Source organism: Macaca nemestrina, chromosome 13, assembly GCF_043159975.1.
Source record: "Macaca nemestrina isolate mMacNem1 chromosome 13, mMacNem.hap1, whole genome shotgun sequence".
Lineage (NCBI taxonomy): Eukaryota > Metazoa > Chordata > Mammalia > Primates > Cercopithecidae > Macaca > Macaca nemestrina.
Window position 1 is genome coordinate 44,054,736 of NC_092137.1, and position 12,896 is coordinate 44,067,631.

General features: G+C 34.6%; 1 protein-coding gene across 1 annotated transcript in view; it reads right to left on the minus strand.

Moving 5' to 3' along the window:
• Positions 1-12,896, minus strand: part of LOC105464939 (leucine rich pentatricopeptide repeat containing) — a 117,043-nt gene that overhangs the window by 53,102 nt on the left and 51,045 nt on the right. The window contains exons 15-23 of the mRNA XM_011713089.2: positions 10,254-10,281; positions 9,285-9,342; positions 8,095-8,201; positions 7,804-7,881; positions 7,418-7,462; positions 6,948-7,061; positions 5,803-5,933; positions 5,021-5,106; positions 3,388-3,595 (exon numbers count right to left, since the gene is read on the minus strand). Coding sequence (XP_011711391.2) covers positions 3,388-3,595; positions 5,021-5,106; positions 5,803-5,933; positions 6,948-7,061; positions 7,418-7,462; positions 7,804-7,881; positions 8,095-8,201; positions 9,285-9,342; positions 10,254-10,281 — 855 coding nt within the window. The remainder of the gene's footprint in view (positions 1-3,387; positions 3,596-5,020; positions 5,107-5,802; positions 5,934-6,947; positions 7,062-7,417; positions 7,463-7,803; positions 7,882-8,094; positions 8,202-9,284; positions 9,343-10,253; positions 10,282-12,896) is intronic.

Below are 12,896 nucleotides of genomic sequence, written 5' to 3' on the forward strand. Positions count from 1 at the left end.
TTTGCACTAACATAATCCAGTTAAACAGCTTCAGTTATTTTTTAATGCATGCAATGAAACCAAAATGGATCAGGTATAAAACAAGTGAATCTGAAACTGCATCATACAAATTTTTATGCTTTAAAATCTGATGGCCCAGACTTGATTAATTTCATTTCCTTGACCATAACATGAAGACTAATAAAAAACTCTTTTAACCTATTTTAAAGCATTTTCTTACTTCCTTAATGTGACGGATTGCTGTCATCTCCATGAATCAGGCATGATTTCAATAAAAGAAATACATTTTAAGACAAAATACTTACAAAAGAAAATGTTTGAAGTAATATTCATTTGGACTACATGTAAAATACGTGGCTTAGAGACTGTACTGTAATGTAATGTAAATGAAACACAAAAATTTTGTTCAACTGCAAATTTTTTTTCCATTCAATGCAAGTATTTTCATTTTGATAATACAAAAACAGGTTAGCTTACCAACTTCTTTATAATTTTCCAAATCTGTTATTGTTTTGGAATTCCCTTGGCAAATGAATAAAAACAAAATGTATTTTTTCCATACCCATAAAGCATTTTTAGATTGTCTAAGTAACACAAACTAACACAGTATTAATTTCTCCTGTGTATTGTCCAATGCTGGAAAAGTCAGTTCAGAATTAAGATCCACTGAATCTTAAAGAGATTATCTTTCTAAGGAACTCAGTCTCATGGATTTGCTCCAGAATTACAACACGAAAGTAATATTCTCTTTAGTCTTTTGCAGTGACACGCCAAAAAGATGCTTGCCTTTGAATGAAAGGGTGAAGATTTATGATGATGTTTAAAAATGTTTTTTATAATTTTATCACAAGTTTGAAAAAAAAAGCTCATTTGCCAGATGAGCTCATATCTGCTGAGGTCAATTACATGATATTAGTGAAGATTATGCACTTTTTTTTTTTTTTTTTTTTTTTGAGACGGAGTCTCGCTCTGTCCCCCTGGCTGGAGTGCAGTGGCTCAATCTCGGCTCACTGCAAGCTCCGCCTCCCGGGTTCCTGCCATTCTCCTGCCTCAGCCTCCCAAATAGCTGGGACTACAGGCGCCTGCCACGGCGCCTGGCTAATTTTTTGTATTTTTAGTAGAGACGGGGTTTCACCGTGGTCTCAATCTCCTGACCTTGTGATCCGCCCGCCCCGGCCTCCCAAAGTGCTGGGATTACAGGCGTGAGCCACCACTCCGGCCTGATTATGCACATTTAATCAAATCAAATACACGTGGACTTTTTAGCAGGCTAGTGTGGTTAATCCTAGCACTTGTCATGATTCTGAATTAATTAGCTATCTTCCATCAGTTGGAGAAAACACAATTGAGAAAAAGTTTCAAAGTCAGGGTTTTACTCTAGCATTTCCTCTGACTATGAATGTTTCTGCTGTTTTCTGCAATTTTATAAATATAAAATTTCCTTTATCTTTTTTTATTATTGTCCTGACTCTGAAAGAGTCAATAGCCCTTTTTATTAAGATAGATGAAACTGAAAGACCTCATCATGGAGACTGCATTGGCAAAGTAGTTTAAAAAAAAAAAACTAGGCGAATAAAAATAGAATAATTAAAATAAAACAAAAATAGAAGATATACGTATCTGAAAGTAGTAAAACACCAAAAACGGAAAGACACTAATTTAGATTTCTTTAGCTCAATTAGCAGGGAGAGCCAAATTTGACTGAGACACAGAAACATCTGACTTCAGGATATAATCAGAAGCACAGAGGATGCTCTAGGTTAACATCTGAATTCCACACCATTTCCATTTTCCCATGGTAAGCTCTCCTTGGTTCATGAGCCCCATCTGCAGACCTCTTTTGGAAAGCTTTCACGTCTCCTCTGTCTTCAAAGTATTTTTATTTGTAAGATACTTTTCTATGATGGCCTCATTTTCATTGTTAATTATTTTATTTTTGCCCGGTAGTGTAGGAGGGTCTAATTCTTCTGGGCACTGGGCCCATTTCTTTCAAATCCTTCTGTAGAGTTGCACATGCAATTTGCAGAAATGGGTCTTTTAAGCAATCGAAAAAAATTCTAATAGGAAGCATATTAATTATAGGATTTCTATATAAAGTTGGCTGTGAATATGATAACTCAGTAACACAGTCATTATTTGAATCACTATTTCTTTAACAGGATGTAATGCTGAGACTGTGGAGGTTAAGATTTGGCCAATCATCTAACATGATAATTGTTTTTGATTGGATGGCAAAGGAATGATTTCATGTGTGCATGCATGTATACACACATTTCTTAACAGAAACTTAGTTAAAGGAGATGGTTTTTATTATACATTTAAAATTCAACACTAAATCATTTATTATATTCAATTAATTATACTCTCTAAGAAAGAAAGAAAAACTACCAGAAATTTGGGGAAAACATGAGAACTGTTAAAATACATATTTGATTTTTCTCCTGGCATCGACAGGACAACGTCCACACTACGTCGACAGTGAGATATTTCTGTGTTTCAGTCAAATTTGGCTCTCCCCTGTTAACTGAACTCAAGAAATCTAAATTAGTATATTTTCATTTTCGGAGTTTTACTACTTTCAGATACATATATCTTCTATTTTATTTTAATTATTATCTTCTATTTTTGTTTGCCTAGGGTTTTCTAATACTACTTTGCCAGTGCAGTCTCCATGTAATGCAGATTACAAACTATATTAAGCTATGAAAAAGCTGACAAAGATGATCTAGGAAATTTAAAAAATTTAAAAAAGCAAAACAGAAAACAAAACCAAATAGAAAGAAAAAGGTAAGTTATGCTTAGTCATCTTATTAAAATGTTTTATTCATTACAAAATAGACTGATTGTATGATTTACATTGCAAATAATGCCTTAAATTGAGCACCAACAAGAGCATTTCAAATGAAAAAATTACCAAACTCAGTAAACCTTGCCCTATCAGCAAAATTCATCTCCTACAACATTTATCAAAGCCAGAAATAACTGCAATGGTATATGTATTTAAAATACCCTGTGAAGAAAAGGAGCACTGAAGATGCTTCTACACTTATTACCTGAATAACTAACAGTCAAGACACATACTCAAAAGCCTCAGAAGATCCTTTTTTCTTATATTTATTAATAACACTTATCAGGCTGAAAACTAGATTCAATTTCAAGTAATCATATGCTCCTACAAAAAAGCACCAGGGACCATCCCATTGATACATAAAGCCACAGGACCACAGTGATTTTAAATGTCACCGAGTTCATATTAGTCCTCTTACTCTGTGGCAAATGACCTCCAAGGAATCCCCATCATGAGAGTATTTACAAAGTATAATCCGAAAATTATTAGACTCATTCTTTTAATGCCAACATTTAAAATTCAAAATTAAATTAACTTACTTTTCCAGGTATACAGTGATCAATGGGAAACTTATGTTGGTGGATGGTTTTGCTAACCCTAGAGTCACGATGGCTTCATGCAACTGTTTTACTGTTTCAATTTCACCTCTTAAAGCTGCGCCATTTAGGATGTGGAAAAAGGACAAGACTGTTGAATCTTTGATAGGAACATCCTTCTTTTTCATCTCCTTCAGAATGTTAATAGCATCTACAATGAAGTAACACAAAAGACCCTTAGGTAATTTCATGTAGGGAAAACAAACTGCTATTAAAACAGCATTTCAAGCCCAGCAGGAATGTAAATTCTAGTGTATAATGCCGATTTCAAGTTAATTACTACTTGCATTTCTAAACGAGACTACAATTATAAATCCACAATAGCATGGTTTTATCATTTCCCTGCAACTTTGACTACAAATTATAGATAGGGACTGTGTCCCCACTCTGTACCACATAACCCTGTACGGTCTGCCCTATAGCTGTAAGATCCTCCTAAATGGATGCTTTTATCGTTCAGAGCTAACATCTGCTAAATCACACCATTGTTTCTTCAGCAGATGGCTTGTCAGGAGGCCAGATAATAAAGATGTGTTTACACTGTATACACAGCCAGACTAATGGTCTGATACCGATAGGGCCTGTTTGCTATGTCGATACTAATTAGCCAAGCAGAGCCAATGAAAGCTTTCCAAAAGACTGCATGTTAATACATTAGATTCATTAAGCTTCATTAGGAAGGCAGAAACAAACATTTTAGGATATGGAGTAAGTGCATTTTTATAATGTTGTTCTTAATTATTACACAGACAAAATGTTTTGACCACTTTACAAAAAGTGATTAAAAAAAAAATAGGCTAATCCTTATAGAGTTAGAAAGGTGTCCTAGGAAAAAATTCAATGTTCTAATAAACGATTTTCTCCATACATTTTTCCCTATAATAAAATTAAAACAACCTTTTCTGAAAATCTAAGGAAAAGAGGAAGGCTAAAAAGGAAGTTTCAAAATAAAGTCAAATCAGAAAGTGAAGAAACAAGCAAACAGTATGAATGTATTATCAAGTGTAATTAATTTTATTAGGCTTAACATTATCTCAACAATGAGAAAATCTGAGTATGCAAATCAGCTGTGTAATCAGCTAAGCTTTTTCCATGAACCATTAATAAAAAAACCTTAATTAAAATAAAAACTTTAAAGTATATATTTTGTTAATGTTATTAAAAAGTAAGGCAAAGGCTACTGCAAAATTCAGAAGCATATATTAGGTTACATTTATAGGTTTTATGTTCAGACTTCAGACCTTCTTAAGCAAAAACAAAGCCATTAGTGCAGGCATATAAGCAAATTGTGCCATAAGTCATGATCTTCAAACTCAATCCAAACAGCAATGCTAATAAAAACTAGCTGCAGAAATGCAAAAAGCACTGAGCTGTGCAAATGTAAATGACAAGCTTGCCAATCCATTAAAACTAATGGCCTACACTGTCCATGCAGCTCTGGTTGGATTCACATGCAAATTTGTATGCAAAGTGTTCAAGCACTTTGCAGGACATGATATCCATTAATATCAATTCACGTGTTATTCCAGTGGCAAGATACTCGCATCACATATTTCCTTTATGTGCTGAGGCTTACCTTGGAGCCTGCCATGCTTTGCCAATACTCTTACAAGGCCTACATACTTGCTGGTGTCAAGGACAGCAGATGAATCTAAGCGGTCGCTAAAAATTAAAGCCACATTTATGTTATTTTAAAAGTCAACTAACTGCTAAAAGAACAGCAACATCCATTTAATCACTTTACAAAAGCGCATCAGAAGACCTGAACTAATGTCGGCCTCTACGCTTCAGTTAGGATTTCTTTTTGAAGTCATATACAAGTTCACACGAAATTATATTCAAAGTGACTAGTGAAGTAAAAGTCCAACACTATATATATATTGCATCACTCCATCTGCAAAGGATGCTTATGCTTTAAGTGATTCTAACCTTCATCACGAATACTGAAATACCCAAAAAGACATTTTTACTTGAAAAATCTAACAGGATTGGAAACCGAAGATACCTGAGAAATGGAGAGAATTTTATTTACACTACAATATAGAAAGGGAAGTGTTATCAAGCCTCATAAAACAGTCACCATCACCACTGTTGTGATATGGAGATATATAATCAATGGAAAAAAACCGTTGGTTCTAAGGACTAGAATGTCTTATCATACTTAAACAAAGACACCTTGCGGAACATAAGCTACAATTAATTAAAGAGCCTTATAATATGAAATTTCAAAAACACTGACGACAAAAGAATTTTTAAAAATGACAGTATATAATAGAGTAATATTCCATCTAGATAATCTATCAAGGTCTGTAGAGCAGAATAAATGTTGACAACTTGTTTTGGTGCCAGGATACTCACAATTCTTCTTTCAAGCTCAAGGCATCTTCTGCATTATCATGTCGACAGCATAAATTTATTAAAGCTGCATAACCACCGATAACCATGTCTGATTCATATTTTGCTTTCAATTCAAGGGCTTTTTGCATATTCTAAAATACAGCATAGAAGTGAAAAAGAAGAAATCAGTGTGAAGGTAAAAATGTCACATTTTTAGCTTTAATGTTCAGAGTTTAGAAAAAGTTAATAGTACTTTAAAAATAAATGGTTTCATGTTAACAACCTGACTCTGCCCCTTGGTATTTTTATTCACCTCTAAAAAGTGGGCAAGTCTTATACATGTAAGGGTTAAAAGATGTGTTATCTGTAATATAAAATGGCCACTGTTTATGCCAAATGTGATGTTTTAGGCTTTGTGTATGGTATTATTTTAAAAAGACTTCCAGATTAAGTAATTCCTAAATCAAACCCTAATCGCAGTCTAATTTCAGGATGCAGAATTATGTATCATTGAGAAGTTTCTCAGTTTAGTTTAGTATCCAAGTAATGTGAAGAAATATTTCACAATTTAACAGTAGCAGGTTATAATCATAAAGTTAGCCATGATATTTTTTCCTAAAACTACAAGCTTATGGCTCAATTATATTGAACTAGAAACTGACAAACAGTCTAGTGATATCCCACAAATTGCAGACATACACTAAAATGAACACCAAGTACAGCTGGACGCCCGCTGAAAAAAGGCAAGGGACCCTTTATCTCAGAAAGAGCTTTTTTCCAGCAGGAAAATGGAATTTCAATCCCTGCATTAACAACCTAGTAATATTTGACTTGCAAATGACTACTGCGTGTATCAGTTGCTTGACAATCTAGATATAAGAGACCGGAGCCATGGCTTGAAAGGACATTTGGCATGTATGATAAACCTATCACGGCTGTTACTATCACTCACTTTGCAGATTATCGTAAACAAACTACAGCAACCGAAAACATGCCATTCAAGGTGTAGCTGAAATTAGTTAACCTTTCATTTAATTGCATTCTTTACAAGCCTGACATATAATGATCAATAGTAAAAATCATAAATATTATATTTGGTTTTTCTTATTGTTATCTATCAATAATTTTTTGCCTTAACAACATTTAAGTATTAAAACAAATGTTACCTCTTGGGAACAAAGCGCTAATATGAGGTGCTTTAGGACATCTCTTATAGGTTTATCTTCAGCTTTTAATGTTTCAAGTCTAGACTCCAATTCAGATGACCTAAGTTGCACGGTCTACAGAAAAGAAAAAAGAAAAGAAAAATTTCCTGAAAAAGGAAATCTATCCCTTTTGTCACTCTTCCCTTTAAACTGACTTTCCTTTCTACTTTCCTAAATGTCATAAATGCTATCAGGGATATGAATTGGGAATCCATGGATGGACTCCAGAGGTTTACAAATCTCCTGAGATTATATGCAAATTTCTTAAATATGTTGATTTTTCTGAGATGGGAAACAGGTTTTACCAACTTCTCAGAGGTATACAAGATGATAAAAATGTTAGCAATCACTGGTTTTAAAAGTACACAATCCGGAATACTCATTAAATATGGTTACTATAGCATGTAGTACCTAGTCAAAATCCTACTTACTTTTTGAGAGTCTAAATTCTCACTGTCAACCAACATATAAGCATCCTAAAATTGAAATTCAAATTAGCACAGAATTAGAAAACACACGTAAAAACACATCAGCAAACATCAAAACTAAATTTTGTAAGTCTTACCTCATATTACTATTTTTCATCTTTCCAAAATTTTAGACATTCTTTTCATACTTTATTAATGTAATTAATGTTTTAAATATATTTATGAATATATAAATAGTATTTATGAACAATCAATGAAAAGCTTTGTTTTAATGGCTGTCATTGAAATAAATTTTTTTTCTGGCCAAAAGCATCATATTTAAATAAAATTTTAACATGCTGTTATATATAAATTAAGCATTTTATCCAGTTGATTGCTATTTCACACACCTTAATCAATTCAGGAACATGGTAGCTATCCAGTAGATTACGAATGCCTCTGCAGATATTTTCAGGAATTTTTACATTCTGTGAGAAGGGAAGGGAGGGGGGGAAAAAACCTGAGTTTTAGACAACTAAACTGAAATTTGTCTAACAGAAATTATCTCAGACATAATTTAAGTCTCCAACTCTTGCATGTCATTGAGAAGTGGTCTGGTTGTACTTAAAAGCAGCAATTTCAAATCTAATAGATACATGTCAGGCAGGACAGGCATTATATAGCAAAAAATGAAATGGTACCATCTCCTTCAGCTGATGGAAGTATTGTCTCAAACGCTCCTCCTTGGCCTGTACCTCTGAGTCACTCATGCTGTCAATCAAGTTATAAAGAAAATAGCCAACAGCTTCTGTGGAAAAAAAACAAGAGAAAGCATTCCACTAAAATTACCGAGACTGTCATGTTATCAAGATTAATTTATAAGAAATCATTTTGGTGTGAGATGTCACCCTGATGAGAGGCTCTGAAATGGCAACAATGATCACTGAGGCATAGAGATTATGTGGTTTGGGAGCACATATCTAACTGGTGAGTGAAAGGAATATTAATTATTTTCAAACCGAGTGACAGCTTTTCAGTACTGAATCTTACTTCAATCTATTTTTTTTCCACCACTCTGTGACAGAAGTGGTTCTGCCCAAGGCCTTACCCCTTTCCTGTCCAAATCACAAGTAATAAGAATAAATAAATGTCTTGTACACATTTCTATACTATTTTGTTTGTGGACAATATTTAGGGAAGCACTTAAAATTAGAAAGGATTATTAAATGTTGAGTATAGAAAGTTAAAGAATTTTAACAAGCAGATACAGTAATCCTGTGGAGAGCTGCCTATTAGCCAATGAAAAACCAAGATTAACAAAGATGTTTTGTAACAACAGTAATTTTCCTTTGCATTCAAGCATAAAATGTATAGGGCCATGTTATAATAATACCTAGGATAGAAATGTAAACTTTCAAGAAGGGTACCATCTTACAGAAAACTATATATTCTAAACTTCATTATGTGAAAAATGAAAATCATTAAATGTCAAAACAATGTATTTGGGACAATAAATTGTATTTACATGGAAATCCACAAGAACCTTCCCTACATTTTATGTTTAAAATTAACTACACCTGCAAAATATTAAAAGCACATAAATGCTAAGAATCACTGATTTTTAAGCCTATTTCCATAGGTGTTAGAAGAAACATTTCCCCAATATCTGAAAAGAAAAAGCCTCCCAACTCCATCTTTAGAAAAAATAATTGTAACAAAATCAAACACTTCAGATCTTAAAATGTTGTAATCAATATAAAGACTTATAACCAAATGTTTTCAAATTTCACTTTTAAAAATAAAGTGTTTACTGCTGTAATCCTCCTAACCCATCATTACACAGAAGAATGGATTTGTGGATAAGTTACAATCATCGAAATTGAAACGCTACCCGTTGGTCCTGGAGGCTCCTGGCAATAACGTCCATCCTTGTACAACAATTCTGTTATCTGGTAAGACAGAAAAATTGTGCATTGCAGCAAGAGAAGCAAACAAAAACAAATATAATCTGAAATTGAATTCTTGAAATAATAAAACCTCTCCCCAGTAAGGTATTATTCTATATCATAGTAATTCAAAACCACCCCCACCCGCCAAGGAGATTGTTTTGTTTTAAATAATAGGTTTGTCTTTTAAAAACAAAAACAAATCCATGTTGAAGGAAAACTGCAATGTTTTGTGAAATGCCACAAAGAAAGACTCTAAACTGATTTATAAATTGATATGTAAGCATCACTTTGCATGAATTGTTATAAACAGAAAAGAGCTTATAGGAATTATTGACCAATATTATTCCTCATTATATTGTTTTTGGTCTTATTGACACTGCACTGGTTTCCTCATTTTGTATTACGTTTTACTGAAATACAAAGCAAAATATCCTGAACTGCTAAATGACTTACATTTTTTAGATATTTAATAACAATTTCCATTCCTCTTAATGAGACTAAAACAAAAGGGGTCTAAAGATTAAAGTGTCTATTCTCATGGATTCTTTTTTTTTTAAATTTCCAACTTTTATGTTAAGTTCAGGGGTACATGTGCAGGATGTGCAGGTTTGTTACATAGGTAAATGTGTGCCAAGGTGGTTTGCTGCACAGATCATCCCATCACCCAGGTATTATGCCCAGCATTCATCAGCTGTTCTTCCTGATCCTCTCCCTCCTCCCATTGGATTCTTATCAGTTGAATTCACAAACACTAAAAGACACATATAACAATTATTTTTCAACATTAACTCTGTCAGCAAAATTTTAAAAGAAAACCAAATATAGGTTTCATGATAAAAATTATTACATAACCTATGGTATTGGCTTGTAACGTTAAAAATACCTTTGATTTCAATATGAGGGGGACTTACCTTGCTCCAAAGATTTATATTCATAGACCTGCAGAGGGCAGCAAAGGATTGAAAATAAGCCCAGGTTTAAAAAACATTAAGTTAAAATGCATACTTGTAATATGTACAGATCAAAGTATTAAAATTAATAAGTAAATAAATGTTTGCTGTATCAGGATGAATTTTCAGGATAAGGTAATATAGAAAGACTGACACTCACCCATTTCAAATATTCAAAATAGGCCAGGCCTGGTGGCTCAGACCTGCAATCCCAGCACTTTGGGAGGCCAAGGCAGGCAGATCATCTGAGGTCAGGAGTTTGAGACCAGCCTGGCCAACATGGTGAAACCCCGTCTCTACTAAAAATACAATAATTAGCCGGGCGTGTTGGTGGATGCCTGTAATCTAGGCTACTCGGGAGGCTGAGGCAGGAGAAATGCCTGAACCTGGGAGGCGGAGGTTGCAGTGAGCCGAGATCCCGCCACTGCATTCCAGCCTGGGCGACAGAGTGAGTCTCAAAGTGACTGCCCACAGATTGCTTGTTACTTGTAATGAAAAGAATAGTAACTACATAATGGAGAAATCCCAACACCTGGACCGGGTGGTCAAAACTAATGTGCCTTTAAATATAATTCCGTGAGAAGACAGAGTAACACTCATGTGGTCTTCCAGCAGGGGATAACTTGAAGCTATAAGGAATAAAATACAGTAAAATAAGATAAAAATTAGCTATCTTTTTCGGTTAGGCTACAAAGAGCTTTAATTCCAAGGAATTTTAACCTGCCAGTAGCCTACCACATTTGAAAAACAGGACAAGGAAAGTAGGGAAAAATCAGAGTTTGCAAGAAAGTGAGGCTAATATGCCAAAGTGCATAATATAAAGTGGTAAAACTTGGAATGGTTCCTTTGCTGTATCCTGGACCCATCTGGGCATTTGATGAATTCTGCTTCTCAACTAGGATTAATTTTGTCAGGTATATTATGGTGGTTATATTGTTCTATTTAAAATAAGTTCTGAGATATATACTAAAGTATTTATGGGTAGATGACAAAGATCCATAGTTAGTTTTAATAGTCCAGGAAAGAAAGAGAGAGAAGGGGAATGGTAAAACAGGACTGCCAAAATCTTGGCTGTTAAAGCTGGGGGATGGGTACATAGGAGCTGTACTTTAAAAAAATAAACACATATCATGTCCAGTCTAAATTTTGTACTTCTATTTTAACTCTCAGCATAATAAGCTGGGCTTCCTCTTTTTTTTTCTTTTTTTTTTAGTTACTTTAACCATATATTTTTATCAAAGTATCAACTTGCTGTCAAATAAAAAATAGTTAAGGCTGGGCGTGGTGACTCACACCTGTAATCCCAGCACTTTGGGAGGCTGAGGCGGGTGGATCACCTGAGGTCGAGAGTTCAAGACCAGCCTGACCAACATGGAGAAACCCCATCTCTACTAAAAATACAAAATTAACCAGGCGTGGTGGTGCATGCCAGTAATCCCAGCTACTCAGGAGGCTGAGGCAGGAGAATTGCTTGAACCCGGGAGGCGGAAATTGCTGTGAGCCGAGATCGCGCCATTGCACTCCAGCCTGGGCAACAAGAGCGAAACTCCATCTCAAAAAAAAAAAATAGTTAGAATATTAAGTTCCCTCAAACTTGGCATGAAGTATCTAAGGAAGGCATGGAGATAAACTTTCAAAATTTCACATATACCTACAACAAATGAAAATGTCTAAAAGTACTGCCTTGAATGTGAAGCTTCATGGTGAATGGCACGGGTTTGAAACCAAAACAAAAATATACAGAATCCTTCAAAACTAGGTTATTGTAAGGAATAGTTACTAGTTACCAGTTACCAATCCAATGCAATCTGACTTCTGGCCCCAAATTCCACTGAAACTACTCATGCTAAAATTACCAATGATTTTAATTCAAAATTCAACTAACATCTTTTTGGTCCTCTTTGACTAAGTTTTGGAATTTGTGGTGGTGTTAGCCATTATCTGCTAGATGCTACTCAATCTCTTTCAGGAACTGTCCTTCCCTACGTGCCCCTTACAAGTGACCCAGACTTTGTACTAGGTCCTAAGTGCATTATATTTTTTATCTTAAAGACAATCCTGCATATAGGTATTTAAGTTCTTTGTTTCCCAGAAGAGGAAACAAATTTGGTAAGGCGATGTAAAATACCTTCAACTGGAAATTCCACAGTTCCCTCAAAGGATCCCATAAAGTGTGAATGATCTCCTAATGTTTCCTGTCTCCCTATACAGCTTTACCTGTATTATCCCCTTTGAATATATGTCAATCTTAACTTCATCACGTAAACCTTTCAATGGCTCGAAGCCATATGACTCAAGGTCCAAATATCCTAATTTAGAATGAGACTAGTCACAAAGACCCCTGGGCTACCATTTTGGCTTTATTTCTTCTAATTATTTCATAGTTTCTTAAGCTACTACCAATCTACTTACACTTCCCCAGAACCACTGCTCTTTCAGCCTCAATGTCTCTGCCTGAAAAACCCTTCCCTTCCCCTCTATAAATTCAACATGCATCTCAGCAATTTCTCTCCAGCTCCTGCCCTGATTCATCCCTTCCCCAACCCTGGCAGAAGACAGAGTACCTTCTATAAACATTCACAGTTATGAAGACTAGTTTATAGT